The sequence below is a fragment of the Melospiza georgiana genome, chromosome 10 (genome assembly GCF_028018845.1).
Source record: "Melospiza georgiana isolate bMelGeo1 chromosome 10, bMelGeo1.pri, whole genome shotgun sequence".
NCBI classification, from domain to species: Eukaryota; Metazoa; Chordata; class Aves; order Passeriformes; family Passerellidae; genus Melospiza; species Melospiza georgiana.
This window is the reverse complement of record NC_080439.1, coordinates 10,689,279-10,707,833: the sequence shown is the minus strand read 5'-3', so window position 1 is coordinate 10,707,833 and position 18,555 is coordinate 10,689,279. Positions and strand designations below refer to the sequence as shown.

The window sequence follows — 18,555 nt, the reverse complement described above, 5'->3', positions numbered from 1 at the left end:
AATCTGCACCTGAACACAACCCTGACCGCCTCTCCAGGTCAGGATGAGTCTTGCAGGGCAAGGCAAAGGCAAACAGTGCTCCTGCTCAAGGCATGGTCATGGTGCAGCTACAGGGACTGCTGGCTGGTCACATGCTGATCCCATGCAAGAGAAGTTGTTCAAGCACAGCAAGCCATCCTTGCACAGCCCCTAAACCATCACATTCCAGCTGCAATGTGCCAGAGCCAATGACCCTGCCCATTGCTGCAGCCCTACACAGACACAGCATCTGCATGTCCATTCAATGCTGCACAGAGCTCAAGGCCATGCCTCCCATGAGTGTTTACCTACCAAGTGTGGACAAGCTGTAGGAGGCCTTCCTGTAGCTGGCCACATGTGAACAGCAGCACCAAGAGTCATCAGGGATTTGACAAAGGCATGGAGACTTGGCAGTAAGTATAACCTCCCCCTGAAGTGCCAGTGCAAAGCTCTGTCGACATCAAAGGCAGAGGACAGGCCCATGTGCATCTTGCCATTCTTTAATTTGCTTATGTGTTGAGGTCTTGACAAAGATCAGCACATGACCAGGGCTGCCCCACTTACACCACCACTTTTGGTGAAGTCACAGCAGGATTTGGTTTGACAAAAGGGTAGAAAAGACCTCAACAGTCTGCTGGTTTTAAGCACTAGCAAAATACTACCCAGGAAGTACTACAACCCCATCTCTTCCTAGAATAGACCAGTTGGAATGCATGCACTTTTCCTCTGAAAAGATTTTAGAGACACTGCATTCACAATGTCCACCTGAATCGGCCCAAATCACTTCTCTCATCTCCTCAGCAAGGAATTCAGCCTGCTAGACAAGCAAAAAGATCTGACTAACAGTTGCTACATTCCACTGACAACAAACCCCAGTCACACACAGTCCGCACCTTCAACACCCACATTAGCTACACGTGCAAACCAGAAATACAGCTGCATGCACATCTCTGGGGTTGTCTTACAAAAAAACCCCAAAACAATGCAGAACTCAGTATGATGATGAGCACCATCAGCAATGATAAGAACCTCAGCATGGGAGCTTCTATTGCCAGCCTCACCACTCCAGCCATTCCTGAGTCATCTAACTGTTCTCTGCTGCCACAGGCCTTCAGAGGCATTTCAAATGCACAATTAAAGGCAAGCAAATGAGCTCTGCAAGCTGCAAGAAGTTCGTGCTCCATGCAGTTCCGACAGGACAAAGGGGATGGGAGATGGGAGTAGCTGGCAAGGAGCTCTGGATGGGAAGCTGCATTCCAGGGTCCAGGCAGGCAGCCTGGTAACTGAACCTCTGCACTGCCTTTGATCAGATGTATTACAGAACATCCTTCCACCAACAGTCCTCAGGGCGAGTACAGAAAAGCAGCAAACAGTTAGCGGATTTGCTCCAGGTCACAAAGCAAGCTCATCTCACAGCACCAAGATGAGGAGAGTTTTTTTTCCCCTCTTTTAAGAAAAAAAAAAAGAAGAAAGGAAAAACTGTTCCGTGCTCTGAAAGCAGCTAATCAGATTATTAAAGTGCTTAAAAGTTTAATGAAGAAATCAGGGCTATTAAGCAAACATTCAGCTTGATGTCTCTTTTCCTTCTTACCCACCCTTCCTCAATGCATTCAAAATCTCTTTTTGCTATGGTATAACATGTTTGAACAGGTAGTGAGATACAAACAAGTCTTGGCCCCATCTCATACAGAATGGATTGGTTGCAGATGTTCTCCTGCAAGCTACATCTTGCCTCCTGCAAGAGCATTCATCTCCAAAACACATCATTTCACCTAGTTTGCCTGAAGCCAAAACTCAAAGGTTATTTAATTTTTAATATTTTTTTTATTAACTCTAACATACCTACAGCTGTGCAAGCAAAACCCCATCTGGTTTTTCAAGGCACAAAGAGGTGAGCGACTAAGTTTAGATAAAAGTAACAAAGTTGGGGCAGTCATCTTTCTGCTCACCTCTGCAGGAGCCAACAGCAAATGTCAGGGATGCAATAAAACAAAAAACCTGCTATATTTCAGAGAACCCTGACATATTTCACTATCTTCCTAGGACAAGTCAGACATGAGCTCATACAGTGGCAGGTGAGTCAGTGACAAGTCAGACGAGCTCCTTAATTAAGCTTTAGGGGCAGATGATCCCTCGAAGGTGTAATCAGATTGGTATGGCCAGTGGAAAAAGGGGGGAAAAAAAAAAGAAAAAAAAAAAGAAAAACATTTTAAAAGGTTGAGTGAACTGCTACACCCTTGTTGAGCCATGCTGGAAAAGCTGAAGGCAGCAAAGCTGCCCTGAGACCCCAGCATGCAGGAATACATAGCCATCCTGCACCACCCCCTGGCAGCCAGCACCTGCCTGCGTGCTCAGCTCTGTCCCTCCAGGGATCAGAGAAATGCTGACTTCCCCAGCAAGCAGGTCACACTGAGGTCACACTGTGGACATAGTGCCATCCCAGGGTCCAGTGTAAGGGGCACCCCAGGAGCTCCCCGCTCAGAGGCAAGGGTTGCCAACAGCTCTGACCTGTGTGGTGGAGAGAGAAGAGGTCACAAGGCAGTCATTCCCAATCACTAACAGAATCAATCTTGGCTAGGTGATTTATCAACATTTAACATGCTACCAAGCCATTTTCCTTAAGCCCCATGAATTCTGTGTTTCGGAAGCTTCTCTGAAATAAGCTGCAAAACACACATCAGAATACCGCTGCACTGAAACAAAATAACACCATTAAACAGATTGAGATCAGCAGGGTGACTAACAGCATCAGAACATTTTTGTTTCTTGACACCAGACATGCAGCATGGAAATGGTTTTCTTCCAGCACGTGTCCCTGCAAATTCATCCTGGAACTCATCTCGCCCATGCAGCTGCTCCTCCTGTGCTGCAGTGCTCCCTCTGAGTGCCAGCAGCATCAGCACAACCCAGCTCTCCCCATCTTTATCTTGCACAGATCAGGCTGCTGAAAAACAAGCCCAGAAAGACAGACTCCAACCTCAAGAGGCATGGCAAAGGAAATGGGCAAAAATGACTCATCAGAGAAGTCAGCACACAAAGGGAATGCCAAATAAAGGTCAAATTTATGAATTCCCTGTAGAAACTGATCAGTCCACATGCTTTGTCTTCATCAAACTGTACAGAACTAATAACACTTCTGAAGATTTTCCTAGGGCCTCACCACTTTCTTTCTGAGTACCAATACCATAAGAGGTTTTAGTAGGATATCTAGAAGGGCACAGACTCCCTGTTGTTGAAGTCATGTTTGCTTGTATGCCTACAAGAACTCACCAAGTATGGGTCTAAAAAAATGACTAAGAATGAGTTGTATGAGAGGTTTGCAGGAGAAGAGATGGGAGACAAGGAACTCATTGCAAAAGCAGCCACCACCCTGCTGATTAAAAAAGCAGGATCATTCAGTGCTCAGACACTGGACTAACATCTCATGGGAAGACTCTTCTCTCCCACCCATGGCAGTGCTGATGCTCAAATGCAGACAGAGCAGATGCACTGCCTGCCCTGCTCTGGCTCTGCAAACTCTTCAGGCTGGGCACCAAGCCCAGTGGCACTGCTCGCATCCCTTCGCCATGGGAGTCCCTTCCAGCCCTGCCTTTTAAGGGGGGGGGGGGTCCAAGGAGCTCTGGGTGAAGGTCAGATAGCAAACCTGAGCTCATTTTCTCCCACTGTAAGGTCAGGAGGGAGGCAGCTCCCAACCACAGCTCACACAGTTGAGCTAATGAGCCCTGACAAGTGGCAGGGTGAGTTTGTTAAGACTCAGCACCACAGCTAACACAGCACTGGTACAGCCCTGTGCTCTGCCTAGAGACAGGAACAGGCTTTTTCCCTGTAGCCACAGCCCCCAAATGGCCTGTGTGTCAGGAATTCTCACACCTGGCAGGCCCAGTGCTGGTAAAGCTCAGTATCTCAAGCAGGGGAAGCAATAACCCAAGCAGCAAATTTTAGCCTGAAGACATGTTTCAGTTGCCTCAAAAGCTAGTCTGTAGAAAGACTCTGATGTCCTGTAAACAAAGCAAAATAAGAGACATGAAAGCTAAAGCTAGTGATAGGGCACACACAGCAAGCAGCAGTGTCCAGTTGCCCCCCTCGGGCATCTCACATCAGGGGTCGAAGTGTTTTACAGCAGGGGATGACAGTTCTGTATTTGAGGGTGGGTATGTGGAAAGGGGGAAGAGGGGGAGCAGAGGCAGAGGGAATGACTTGCACAATGTTACCCAGATCACATCTAAATCACAGGGCAGGAGTGGCTCCGAGGCTGGGCTGGGAGCCAAACACAGGCAGGGCTGCTCCTGAGCAGGGCACCTCCTCTCCAGGGCATCATCTCCTCTCCCCAGGAGCAGAGCTTGGTGCACCTCAGGGCACAACACAGGCAGGGAGGAGAGCCCCAAGGCAGCATGGCCATCATGGCTAATGGGGAAAACAACAGGGCCGCAAAATGTAGACCCAAGTCCTGTCTTATTTGTTTAGGAAAGCCAGGTCAGCCTTCAGGTGATGTTTTCCTGTTTCCTCTAGCACATTTTTCACCTTTCCACAAAGCTGAATTCAGATGGACTTCAGCAGATAACATGTATCAGCAGACCATAAAATACTGCTTCATATGAGACATGTAGTATTTTGCTCTGTTAAGAAAACTCTCACAGAACATATTTAAAAAGAAATAAAACAATACAAATGAGAGAAAAGTAGCACTCTCCTCCTACAGACAGCTCCACCAAGTTTTGTTCCAAAGTTTGTTATCTTGAACAACTGGAAATGGCAACTTTTTTATCAATACTCAGCTCTGTTTGCAAGAGGATCTAAGCTCTTACTTGGGCAGCTATCCTGCTGTGTGTACAATAACAAATCTGACACACCTGCACATAGCAAAACCTCATGAAAAGACTTCCATTGCATAATAAAGTTCATGCTCCTTCTATATAGAAGCCATCCCTACTCAGGACACTTCTTTTTAAAACAAAGTAGGAATTTCTTCACAGTATATGGCCTGCCAAGCACTGCAGCTAAACCCTCAGCACACAGAGCATCATCAATGCAACACACAGAATTATTCTCACTTCAGCACACCTCCAAACTGCTGTGTGCTCTGTGCAGAGTTGGCAGGCACATAATATCTATGACAAATGTGGTATTTCAGCCAACCTAAAGAAAGGAATGATCATCTCCAAGGGCAGTCTTTGTCTACACAGTGAACAATACCTCTTGCACCAGCCTCCCTGAAAAAATTTACCCAAAAGCAACTTATTCAACAGCCACTCAAATAGTTTTTGCACAACTTTTTTTTTTTTTTTTTTTGGTAGGGTTGAAATATCTTCTAACAGTGCTCAGTTAGAAGTTTAGGTTATAGAGATCAATGGTATGGGGGAGACTGACAACTTATTAGGAAACCCTCCTTGCCCTGGAGCTGCTGCCTCCCTTCTGGGCCAGCAGCCGTGACCTTTGGAAAGGTAAGGAGGCAACTGTGCTGATGCCTCTCTCAGCTCTGCCAGGCTGCTTTGCATGCCTAGCACTTGTGAAATCCAGGAGAGCTCAGCAGCTTTTAACATGCCAGCCCAGAGGCAGTCCCCATGCTGAATGCTACAAAAACAAAAAAAAAAAAAACCCAAAAAACAAACAACAAAAACAATGACCAAAAAAAAAAATCCCAAAAAACCAACCAAAGAAAAATCCACCAAAAAACCAAAGCATTAAAAAAAAAAAAAAATTCCACTCCAAAAACTGCTGGTTGGGAAACTTTGGCACTTCTGGGACCTCGGTTTCCCTTCTCTAAAATGGCGACTCCACTCCTGATTTGCCTACCAAGGAAAGGTGTTTGCTGATTAGGGAAGTAATGTTTGTGCAGCACTTTGAAGATTTAAAGTACTACATTAATCCTACATGTTGTTCTTAGTAGAAGCCAATTTTTAACTAAGAGGAGGAAAAAAAAAAAGAAAAGCTGATTTAAATAGTGACCCTCCCCTACTTCAAGATGTTCACTCATCTCCCAACATCAGCTAGTCTTATCTGTAAAAGTTTTTTTAACCCTTCCTTCTCACAGTTCTCAGAAACCACAAATCTCATTCAGCTTTTATTTGAAAAATGGCTTCTTTCCAGGCTGTGGCTGTTTCTTGTAAAGTTAATTCCTTTGGTAATACTGCTGGAGGCACATTGGTATGTTTGGTGTGTGTATGTACACTATATATTTTCCCCCTTTTCACACGGTGTTGTTTTTATATATGTGTAGTGAAAGATACCTAATCCAGGATTATGATTCTCTTTATTCCTTTCTCATGAAAGTAGGTGGGGCTTTTTTTGTGCAAGTTGCAATGATGAAAATTATGTTTAATTATGCTTTTTCCTCTCCACATAGACAAAAAAGTCTCCTTAAAAAAAAAAAAAGCTTTTTGCGCCTAATTTTTCCCCTCTGAGTTTTCCTTCAAAAATAGCTAAAACCTTAAAACTAAAATTATGAAGAAGAAAAAATTTGATGCCATCAAAACTAGAAATTGCTTGTACAAAACAGCAGAGGGATCTTCTGTCCCAGAGGGGGACACAACTCCTTCCCCATCCTCTGTTCTTATGCCTCATGGTTTTTCACTTGCAGATCTCAGGAGTAGTGTAGGATCCCTGGAATGAGCTCTAACTCATCTCCAGTTACAGTGGGAGGGAATCAGCCACAAACATTGCAACCAAGAAGCTAAATCCTAGTGGGGAGAGGAGGTCATTCACACCATCTGATGCTTTCTCCCAGCAGGACAGGTGTGCTGGGTGCCCCACACTGACTGTGCTGTTTGAAGATCACACTCAAAGCAGGAAAGTCAAATTTTCAGTTCCCAGTGCTGACAAGTACCAGTTCATACACTAAGTAAATAACTTCCCTCCTCATTGCATGGGGTACAAACTGTCCCTCACAGCACAGTCCTGCACCACAGTTCAGCTCTGTCACCATGGAGGGCACTGGTCAAACAGCATAGAGCAAAATTCCTGCTCACACAGAGAGGCTACACTGCCTTAGTAGGATTTACAAAACAATCCGGGACATAAAAAAGCAGAAAAAAAAAAAACAAGACAGCATACACCACAAGACATTTTCTAGAAACTGCTTCAAAGGTCTGTACAGCTACTTGTAAGGAGTAACAGAAGATAACTGGTAATAAAAACAAAATATACATGACAAAGATATTATGGGGAAAAAACACAATTACAGTCTAATGGGAACCTAATGCAGTGAGATCTCATTTTACTCAAGCATAAAAAGCCAAACAGAAGCCAGCAGTCCCCTCCTGACTGGTTCTCACAGGTGAACTGGTTCTTCCCAGCTTTGTGAGCTTGAAAACACCTCCCTGCCGTGAGAAAGGCACCTCCTTCAAAGACAATAAGCCTGGCTCCTCTCTTTCCAGGTAGATGACCTAGGACAAGTTACTTATGCCTGAGCAGCCTTGGTATTAGGCCCTGTAATGTCACGCAGAGGGAAACACACCTCAGGAGCTCCTCAAGCAAGAAAACACAAATGCCACGTCTCCCTGCATGGTGACAAATGACACCTGCCCTGGGCCAAGAGCCCACATGTGCTGCAAGCAGCCTCTTGAGGCAGGCACAGCTGCTGAGAGCTTAAAGAAGCCAAATCTGAGCCACTTCTCACCTGAGACAAGTGCTCAAGCACAGCAGCTCTGCTGATCCGCCGTGAAGGCCTTGGCTCCCAACACTGCACCAGCCTGCAGCGCCTGCATCCCGAACTGCAACCCATTCTCTCATCTGCTGCCTTCTCCTTCCAGGTGGCTTCTTCCCCTTTGGATTGCGCCATCTTTTCCCTTCCTCTCTGCCATAACAAGTGAGGCTATCACCAGTGAAATAAACATTGCTGGGGAACCTACTGGGCTGCAGACGTTCACTCCCAGCGCGGCCCACGGGTGCCCAGTCTGTCTGTGCGGGGAGGGCTACAAACCCCTGGACAAATGAATCTCACAAGGACCCTCCTCAACTGCCCTGTGCAAACAAGCACAGCCTACACCCCTGCTGACCAGGAGCCTCTGACGAGAGGCAAACCCAAAATCCTCTAACAAGGCCATGTTCAACCCCTCTCTCCCAACAGCTTTAAATGCAATATTAAAGGTGAAACTGGAAAGCTCAAATGACACTGACCAACACCACCAAGCAATCACAAAGCTAAGATTCCACAGGAACACTCAGCACAGCATTCAGGTATATTCACTGAGACAGTCACCAGTCTTTAAAAAAGGTTTTCATTTATGATACTGAGAGACAATCTGCAGTCAGGACATACTGAACATGACCAGAGTTACTGAAATGATGCACTATTTGAACAGATTATTTAAGAGAACACTGAACACAATTAGGAACTGTTGAGTCAAGGCAGCGTACACCTCTAATTGCCCTCTCACTGCTTCACTATGCTTATGCACAGTCTTCTAATTCATTTTATAGGGACTGGCAAAAAATATCCCAAATTTAACTATGTGGATCAGAACACAATGTATTTAAAATAAAAATGGAATGAGTCAATCTGAAATAGAAATACTGAGATAGCCCAGCCAAGGAATCTGTTCTCTCAACCACAAGAACCTGTTATTGCTTGTGTGGACTAATTTAAGTACATTCTTTTCAGCTTCCTTAAAATGCAGCTTTTCCAAATTCACTAACCCCAGCCAGCACAATCCACTTAGTTGCTTTCATGCATGTCACACACACTATTATCCAGCTTTGCTAGCAAAGAAAGTTCGAAATCTGAGCATTTTCTGATGGTTGAAGGTACAGCTGAATTTACTGAGAACAGGAAAACCAGTGAGCCTGCCTGGAACGTGGATTGCAGCTTTGGAGAGCTCCATGTTTCATAACAAACCCTGAAAGGACCAACCCAGCTCAGCTCCAACGTACTGCAGGGCATGAGAATAAACTGCTAAACTCAGGTATTGCCAACACCTGAATTATGCAAGTCTTGCAGGGCTTGGTGTCTTTCTTCAGCAGAATCAAAAATTTGCAAATAAATTTCAGTTTTCATTTAAAAACTTAAAGCAATTTCTGCCTTCTTGTGATTATCAGGAAAAGTTTTAAAATATTTAGCAGATGCACCCTAAAGGCCCAAAAACCTGGGAGAGAATAAGAAGAACCTGTTTGTCTTTTAAAAAAAGAGTCTCATGACTTATAAGGCAGTATCTTGCTTTTGGGGATGGGTGGATCAGATTCATTTTTTGATAGCTTGCATTTGGCAGTAATGTTAACTTTTACTTACCTTGACATACAACTCTAATTTTTACTTTCCTACTGCAATCATGCTTTCCCCCATTTAACAGGTTCTGCTAGTGGCAGGTGGTTGCCAAATATTTTTTAGGGGGAAAAGGGAGTGCAGCTGTTTATTTATTTGAGCTCCAGGTGGGGAAGATCGGCATGCAACTTCCACAAAGCAAAAATCGGAGGTGGCACACTTTTGAAATGCCTTGTTTTCTTCTGCTGCAGAAACAGGAGGAGATACTGCAATGCATGGGCATATGGGAATTCTTCCACAATAAATGAGACACTATTTTGCTAAAGTTCTTAGTTCACCCAATTCAGAGGGCTTCTCCCTCAACCTCAAAAATCTGCTCTCTGTCTCATCTTTACAAACAATCACTGCTTGTTCCTTTGCAGCATGGTTTTCAAGAAGGTTTTGTTGTATGAGGGGGCATGCAAGAAACTTTGTTCAATTTAGACTATAAAGGCTTTTGTTTTCAAACACTTCAATAGAGTTTAAATTGTTAAAGATTTTCCTTCTGAAAAGGCTGATTAACCTGCTTATATCCTTACGTTCTGAGGTCATTAATTAAAAAAATAATCAAGGATGCTTATAAAGTCCTCTGCAATCCAATCTCAATTTGTCATCATTAATTAGATCAACATTGCATACAAATGAGACCTAACCTGATTAGACAGCATGTTTTACTGGAATTCCTACTGACGGTCATGAAAGACTTCAGAGAGAAAATCTGCAATATTTTCAAAGTGAACTGCTCATACATATGGAATCACCCTGTCACCTAGCATCAGCTAGTGTTTCTCTTTGTAATTTTTGGCCTTTTTTTCTTTCTCCCCCCCCACTTTAATTAGGAGCCCATCACACCCCTGAGCAGAGAAGCTGTCACACTCATCTCCCTCCCAGCCTTTAGTACACAAATACTGCAGATTTTGCAAAGGGTGTCCACTGTCCTAGGACAATAAACCTACCCTTCGGCAGAATCTGGAGAAGAAAAAACAATACCAAAAAGTTTTAAGAAAAAAATGATTCCAGGTCTGTTTCCAGAAACATAGCATTTAAATAACCACCAAGTACACTCTCTACTTTCCCCCACCTCCCACAGAAGTAACCTTGGGTTCTAAATGCACAAAGTAGCTTAGAAACCTGAAGCACCTTCACAGGTCTCCAATCATGCCATGAAAGCAGCTCTTGCTTTTTGGAGAAATAATCCATTCCTCTTACCCAGCTCACTGCCTTCACTCCCATGACCTAATCTGACATGACTCAGCCCAGAAGATCAGAGGAGCTCTGCTGCAGCACACTGTCAGCCAGGACAGCTGATCCTCTGCCAGGCACCACCAACCCCTTCCCAGAAGGACAAGGTGGGTCAGACAGGCTCATCCCCTCCACAAAAGGGGAAAGTGGAACACAATGGACTTCCTTACTCAATATTGTTATCTGGGGAACTGCAAGAGGGAAAATGGGGAAAAAAATAGAAAAACTAAACCAAACAAACAAAGAAACAAGGCTTTCAAGTTTTGGACTCTTAATAAGGGTGGGGCCATCAAGTAATTACACTTTTAATAGGTCACTGCAGTGGAAGAAACTCTTCCAGTTGGGTAAGTTCCTAATCCATCATTAAAAAAAGACGACAGGCATTAATCAAAGTGTATGAAGTCACATGGGGGGGGAGCAACTCCAAGAACTTGCTCTTGCTGAGAGGATGGGGCAATCACTCCTGCTTTCATCAACATTTCATGCGTGTTTCCACACTTCTCAGGACGACAGTGGGAAGCAGAGCCTTCACGTCCTTCCCCACCCACCCCACTGATAAAGCTGTCGAACGCAGATTACCAACTGCTCAAGAGCTCATGTGAAATGAGTTGGTGGATTAATTAGCAGAAGGGCAGAGCTCTGAAGATGGATAGATGCTCCACTTCATAAGGTGCATTGATTGAAGGTCCCTAGCCAGCACCACAGGACTGTCATAATCCACTGTGAATGTACAGCTCACTGCCAGCTCCTGCACGAGCAGCTAAATCTGGGTCACTTGGCTCAGTGCAGGGACACCTGGACACACTCCCTCCTCCCTAATCAGACAGCTGTTTAAGAGCCCATTCCTTTAGTAAAATACATGGACTTGGACCTAACAGACTTGCAACATGCATGGGGAACACACCTTCATCTGCTGGTCCACATCAGGGCAATGAAAAAGTAAGGAAGGCTAAATGAGCCTTTCCCCAGGCTACACACATCTGATGACTGCAGTCACCAAACAGTAATTTAATTTCTTTTTCAAAGTCAGCATGTAATCTGAGCTTTGACCACTACCTAGATCTACATTGAAATTCAGCCCTCACTTCCACCCCAAAACGCCACTATCACTGAGGTGAAACATCTCATTTAAGCTCGCTAGTAGCTCTCTTGCCTTTATCTCCGCTGGAGCAACCTACTACATACGTTCAAACCTCGTTTCAAAAGACTGCTTTTCGTAGTTGAAAGGACAGCATCAAACACTCTGGATCCTTGCAGCTGCGTTAGATAATTCTTTGTACCATACGTATCAAAAGAGAACGTCTTTTCATATCTCCTTCAAAGGACCCTCTCCAGAACAGCTAGCAAAAATCCAAGCCAGCATTTTCTTGCCCTGAGAAATGCAAAGTAGAACTGACCAAGAGTTTCCTTACCTAAAGGGAATTGAAAATAAATATTGTGTGCAGTGTAATAGGAGAAACAAGGACATAAAAACAAGTGCGAAGTACAGCACAGCATCACTACCCAGGCTGATGAGTAAAAAAAAAAAATGCAACTTCAACCTCACTTAGAAATACCTCACCCTTTTATGCATAAACAAATGAAAATCTGTTTGTGATGGGACCTATCACATTTTAACCTCACCTAACATTCTGAACAATGTCATTAGTGTCAGTTCTAGACAAATTTTACCAGAAAAGGCTTTTAAAATGTAAGGGACATAACCTTATAGTGATCTGTGGTTATATGGCATCTTTTTCCACATGAGAGTACAAGGGCTCTGCTGCTTTGCTGGCAGCAGTAGCTGGGAGGGTTTTTTTAGTTGCATTTGCAGCTAGATTGTATCTCAGATCAAAGCAGTTCCTCAGATTAAAAAGAAAAATAAAAAAGTCACACTATTTTAATGCTCTTAGCTTTCGGTAAAAAGTCTCTTTTCTTGCTTAAAAAAAAAAAATTAAATCCTTGCTTTTATTCAGATAGCGTGGGGCAGGACATTATTCACTGCACCTTCTCCAAGTGCCAGCAGGAGAGGAAGGCAAATATTGAACATCTTTAAGATAGCAATATTATCCATTGTAAACATCTCTGCTCTAGAGCCCTAAGCCACAACAGCTGGACTTTCAGCTCCAGCAGTGCTGTGTCCTGAGCTGTGAAGTATCTAGAGATTGAACAATCAAGCCAGCGCCACCAAGGATCAAGAGCTGGGCTTCAGGCTTCAAGCTTCTGCCTTTTTTTTGTTAAGGAAAAAAGTGTTCTGAGAGCAAAGCATTAAATAAAAAACCCCAAACACCAAACCAACAACAAAACAATCCCACTCCCTTCAACAAAACCCCAAACAACACACAGGGCAGACTCAAGCTGGGGACACACTGGGGTTCCCATACCAGCTGCAAGAGAAGGACACAGAAAATGCCAGCCTCACAGTCCTGAGGCTGAGCAAGGAGCACCACCTCCACTCTGCTGGCACAGCCCTGCATGCCAAACCTCACACAAACCCATGGATGTTGGGGAAAGCCAAGGGAAGCACTGAGGCAATGCTAATGCCCACCTCAGGTTTTACTCCAGTGCTCCTGCTAGGCCCAAAAAGGGAGCCACTCGTTCATCACGCGTGATCTCTACGTGACTGGTTTTCTGCAAGGCATTTTAGTCTCCTGGGATTTAGTGGTATTACTGAGGGTTAAATTCCCACCACACCCTCTCAGAGCAACCAAGATAAATGTCTCCCTTCTGTGTGACACATCACACCCTGCAGAGCACTCGGGTCACTTTGCTCTTGCACAAGCCTGGGTATGTATTACACGATAAAGTCACTACGGGCAGGGGGACCAAAGGCAGCAAAGGGATGCTGTGTCCTTACCGTCCATGTGGCTGACTTGGCTGTGCTGGACTGTTGAAATGATACATCGAAGCTGTGAGGTCCTGGGTAGTCTGTGTTGGAAGGGATGGCTGGCGAGGGAGAGAGGGCATCAAAAGTGGAGCTAGGCTGGGCGTAGGGCGAGGGGGCCGTGACGCTGTTCTGCGCGTGCTCCGTGTTGTACGGGCTGGTGGAGGAAGAGCCATTCTGGATCTGCTGGTCCATGCTGTTCAGGAGCCCCAGGTTCGTGTACTGTGGCTGCAGGCAGAGAGATGCACAGAAATGTTAGAGGAGTTGCATCAGCACGGGCTGGCCAGACATGGCACAGCCTCCACCATGGAGGATGCACGGCATCATCTCAGCACCACAGCTTGTGTCACACCAGGAGGGAGATTTGCAAAGGATATCCCCCACTTGACATTGGTGACTGAAACAGAAAGGAGCACAGCTCCTCAGTCACACACTGGATCAACAGCAGAGCTGGGAAAATAGCCTGTGCATAACCAGGAGGTGATTTGCAGGGCAGAAAGCCATCACAAAGAGGCAGGGTGTCTACATCTAACAACACAATCAGATCTTTTCAAAGGTACTGCTGAAACCTGACAAAACTCAGCAGGTCCCCTATACAATGCAACTTGTACAAGGCTACACCACCTTCAACAGTCTGATGCCCTACACAAAGGCTATGGATCTGATCCCACTATACAGGATGACATCAGGACCTCTAACTCAGGTGGTAACTGTGCTGAAATGTGACTCACTGAAAAAATCAGTTAGGTGCCACTATCTGCACCTTGCACTCAACTCCCAGTGACCAGTCACAGAGGGTGGTGGAGAATTAAAGTTCTCATCAAGTAGAATGGAAACAGCATAGAAGGCTTCTTCTCTTAAGAAGTATCAGTTGTACATTTAAGTAGTAGTTAAGTGCTACTTAGCACTTTAAAAGCTTTCAAGTACAAACAATATATGAAACAACCAGAAGACATCAAAACTGCAAACCTCTAAGAATAGAGTACAGAAAGGGCAAAGGTTAGATTAAGGAGAGGTTAACAAAAAATACATCTAACACCCTAAATTCAATGTGTAGCCATGGTCCCCCATATCAAAGAGAGGGGAACACAGTTTAGAGGAAGGTGAGAAGAATAAGAAAATCCTTTTAATGCCATCCTGTAATGTGACAGTAGATAACTTTTCAGGCTGGATAAAAGACTATGAGAAGAAAGGTGGAACTCGGCATGATAGAAGGTGACAAATTCCTAGACGACATGGAAAAACAGCAAATACAAAATTAATTTTCATGTTATCTTAAAAGAGGAGCTGTGGAATAAGCAAACATCTTGAGCAGAATTTTGGCTTAAACACACAGTTCTTCTTCAAAAAGGACTTATGCTTCACAAAATCCACAAATAAACATGGAATTTTTTGCCACAAAAATGTCACAATACTAAAAACCTAAGTTCAAAAAGGCAGGAGACAACTTCTGCTTGAGAAAAATCCATCAAAACAAGTGTATCTGATTTAAAAATTCTGAACTACCAACAATTGGAAGCTGGGAAAGTATTCTGGAGAAAGTTACACAACTGCCACACAGTTTTAATCCTCTGAAGGACTCGCCTTAGTGACAGGGCAGCAGGCAAGTGGGATTCAGTCAGATACACAGGGATGAGGCTGTGAACCCAGTGGGTGTCCCAAGGGCACTAACTGTGCCCATCTCAGGGCAAGCAGCATCACAAAGGTTTATGGTGCCCACTCCCAGCAGCTCTGGGCTCAGCCAAGAACATGCAGCAATAAAGGTACCTGGTTCTGCTGTTAGCTGCTGACACAGCAGAAGGAACTCTGGCTTTTTCTCTCATCCAAGGCTACAAGCAGCTCATGTCCCTCAACACCCTATAGCTCCAGTCCCACCCAGAGTGATCAAGCTCAGCTATCTGTCAGTATTTCAGCTACTCTGCTCACAACTTCCCTCATCTTTCCAACAGTTATTCCTCTTCTTATCAGCCACAAAGCAAGGCTCCCTGAGTCAGAGCACCAACCACAAGATGCATAACAAAAAGCTTTCTCAATACTGGGAAACCCAGTAGCCCTACTGAAGCTTTGAGTAGCACAACACTCCTCCAAAGACCTGAAAGGGAAGGGCACAACCTATCTGCTGAGCTCTCTTGGGAACTTTGGATAAGCCCTTTAACACCCAGCTTTACCAGTCACTTCAGCCTTTCACAGAGGAAAACAGGATGGTCCCTTTGCAAGGATGAAGTGTCTTCCACGTGAGCAAAGACTTCACACTCTCAGTTGTACATCCAGAATGAAAGTAGAGAAATTTAAACCACCCAATGCAGCTCTTCCTTAGGTTTTTGTTTCATTAGAACAAGCTAATATTTTATGGGGGTTTTATTAAACACTCAAGATAAGGCTGGTGCTCTGGGGTCTTCAGTGAGGCACATGGGACCTTCCAGAGATGGATCAGCTCACAGGAGCTGTGCTGTGAAGGTCTGGTTGGGGGGAACAGCACAGAAAACTTCATTTTGGAAGCTGGGATAGGCTGCAGAGAGAAGGGAGAGCTGGTGAGCGGGTTCCCTCCCTCGCTCTGTCGGTAACTTGCTATGTCCTTGGGCAAGGCACCTCTCCTCCCCCTCCACCCTCACCCTACTGCAGGCAGCAAGGTCTGCAGGGCAGGGATTGCTCCTCACCCTGTAAAAAGCCCTGCACTTAATGGGCCTCCTTTGTCTCAGGCCTGCAGGCAGCACAGTAATAAAAGCAATTACATATTGAGTCCTAATCCTGGGTGAACCAGTGACTCAGGTTAGTCATTTGCCCTCCTTGCCTCAGTTTCCCCCTCTGGAGCAGTGTGGACGTTATTAGTGCCCAGCACCCCTGTTAGATGGGAGAGCTGGTACTTAATTGGATTCAGAGCTTAACAGTTGATGGGGGAGAGAGCAATCCAGACTGGTTCTTCTTCTCCAAAAGGAGATTGCAGCTTTGGCAACACAGATGACAGTTATGTCTCATCTCCTGCAGGCTATTCACTCAACCAAGACCTATTTAACGGACTTTAGGTACACGTCTTCCCTCGAGGCTAATTCCATATGGAAAGAGCCAGAATTCTGATGTGCTGTACCAGGAAGAGTCTTTTACCTTATCAATGATTTTGCATTTAATCAAAAAATAACCTTCCTGCCCCAGAATATCCTAGTGAAACCTGAAGACTTCTCAAAAATATACAAGTATCATTCAATTGCTTCATTCCTCACGGAGATTATAATCAGACACACTCCCTAACCAGCAAATGATGAGAAGACAGCTGTGATGAAAACAGTCTCTTACACCAGCTCAGACACACAGACAGCAGAACAATAGTGTTTCAGCTTTCACTTAAAAACTATTTCTCTAATCCCAGGCCACTTAAGCTAATGGGGAAAGACAGCCAAACAAGCGGTCAGTGTTAACCAGACTGCACAGCCTGGAGATGCTGAAGGTGCTGCCTGGGATCCAATTAAACAAAAATAATAAAATAAGTGCCCCATTAAAATGTAAGATATCCTTCAGATATTCCAAGATCCTTTTCATTCCTTTCAGTCCAGGGACCATCTGTCTAAATGTTATCGGCAGAGCAGCCATTCCAGTGCATTTATACACTCACATGCCACAGCCGAATGCCGTGTCCCCATTTGCTCTTTAAATAACTATTAATCTCCTTGCACTTATCCTCATGCTGACACAAGCAGCTGTTGGACTCCCCTTCTGCTGCTCCGAGTCCCGCCAGCCTTTCACCTTCCCTGGCCCCTGTGTCCCCTCCCCAGGCAGGTGCTCCATCCCTGTGACAAAGCCACCAGGTCTGCACAGCCCGGCACTAAGCCCGGTCTCCCAGCTCTGCCCCAAGGCAGGCGTGGAGTTGTTTGCGCTCAAGGGGTCAACACCTGAACTGCCTGCAAGGTTTTGGAGGAATCTGATAAGGCTTGGGGAGGCACACGCCTTCTGACAACAGGACAATTAGAGGGGCAGCAGGCCCGGGGAAGGCACACGCAGGAATTCACCCCCCTGGCCCCTGGAGTGGGAGAACAAAGAGAGGCTGCAGACTGTCTGCAAGGTATTGCCCCTCCGGAGGGGGCTGCAGGGCGTGTGTTTGCACACACACCACTTCCTTTCACCAGTCACGGAAAGGAACACAACAGCATTTCATCCAGAAATTAATTCTTGGCAGGTTGGGAGCACAGAATTTAACACACGCTCATATTTTTCAGTCATTTTAAATGACTGAAATGTAGCCTGACCACCAATTCCTGATATAAAGAGAAAACTATTTGGTGAAAAGAAATGAATTGCATATAAAGCTGAAAGTATGGATTATCTAATATTCAGTGCCTTTGTTTGCTATTTTGTTCCCTCCATCAAGTTTCTGAAACTATTAATATCACTGAACCATTATAAAAACCTTCAGGCAAGCCTAATAGCAAATAATTAGAGAGCTACAATTAGATCTCAGACCATGTATTTCGGAACATCATCTCAGAACGCATCTTGAACTATCAGTTTCGCTTCCTACATCCCATCAGCTTCACTTTCGGGTTCTCATGCTAACTCATGCTTGCGGGTTAGGAGAAACATGGCTCTGCAGGAGGGGCTGCTGAATTAAAACCAGACTGGAAACTGGCGATGGTTTAAGCACGGTTGTGCTGCCGGGAGGGTGGATGTCCCCAGGGAGCACGGGGGAACAGCAGGGGACAGCAGAGCCAGCGGCTCCGGGGCGCTTGCCAGCAGAGGGCAATGCAAATGCTCCAGCACGGCACAGCCCGAGCAGGGGAAGATGCCCCAGCCCACCCAAACCCTTCTCTCACCCTGCCCTGCAAGCAAGAACCCAGCCCTGGCTCTCCAGCCTAAAGCCCATTGTGTAAATTAATAAGGTTGTGAGAAAGATCTGCAAAAAGACCCTCCGTTGGAAAGGAAGTAACTAGTGCAAGTCATGAAAAGCTCTGAAGGGGACTTCCACACCAAAAAAATCCCCTAAAATACACAGCTCCAGCTATTAACTACCCAGTTAGCAGCATTTCACAGAGCTTTGAGGGTTTCTCCACTTGAGAAAACAGACAAAAAGTTACCACCTTCAGGTGTAGAACACCTAGATGCCTCCACCCCTATCAAAACCCTTCTCCCCAATACCAAAAGATCAAGCATTACCATACACACCTACTGACTGCATTTTAATTCTCACCACTGGGTCTATCTACACAGC

General features: G+C 45.2%; 1 protein-coding gene across 2 annotated transcripts in view; it reads right to left on the bottom strand.

Annotated features, from left to right (window-relative positions):
• TP63 (tumor protein p63) overlaps positions 1-18,555 on the bottom strand; it is a 100,413-nt gene that overhangs the window by 33,116 nt on the left and 48,742 nt on the right. For both annotated transcript variants that reach the window (XM_058031109.1, XM_058031110.1), the window contains one exon: positions 13,332-13,586. In XM_058031109.1, the coding sequence (XP_057887092.1) occupies positions 13,332-13,586 (255 nt within the window). The remainder of the gene's footprint in view (positions 1-13,331; positions 13,587-18,555) is intronic.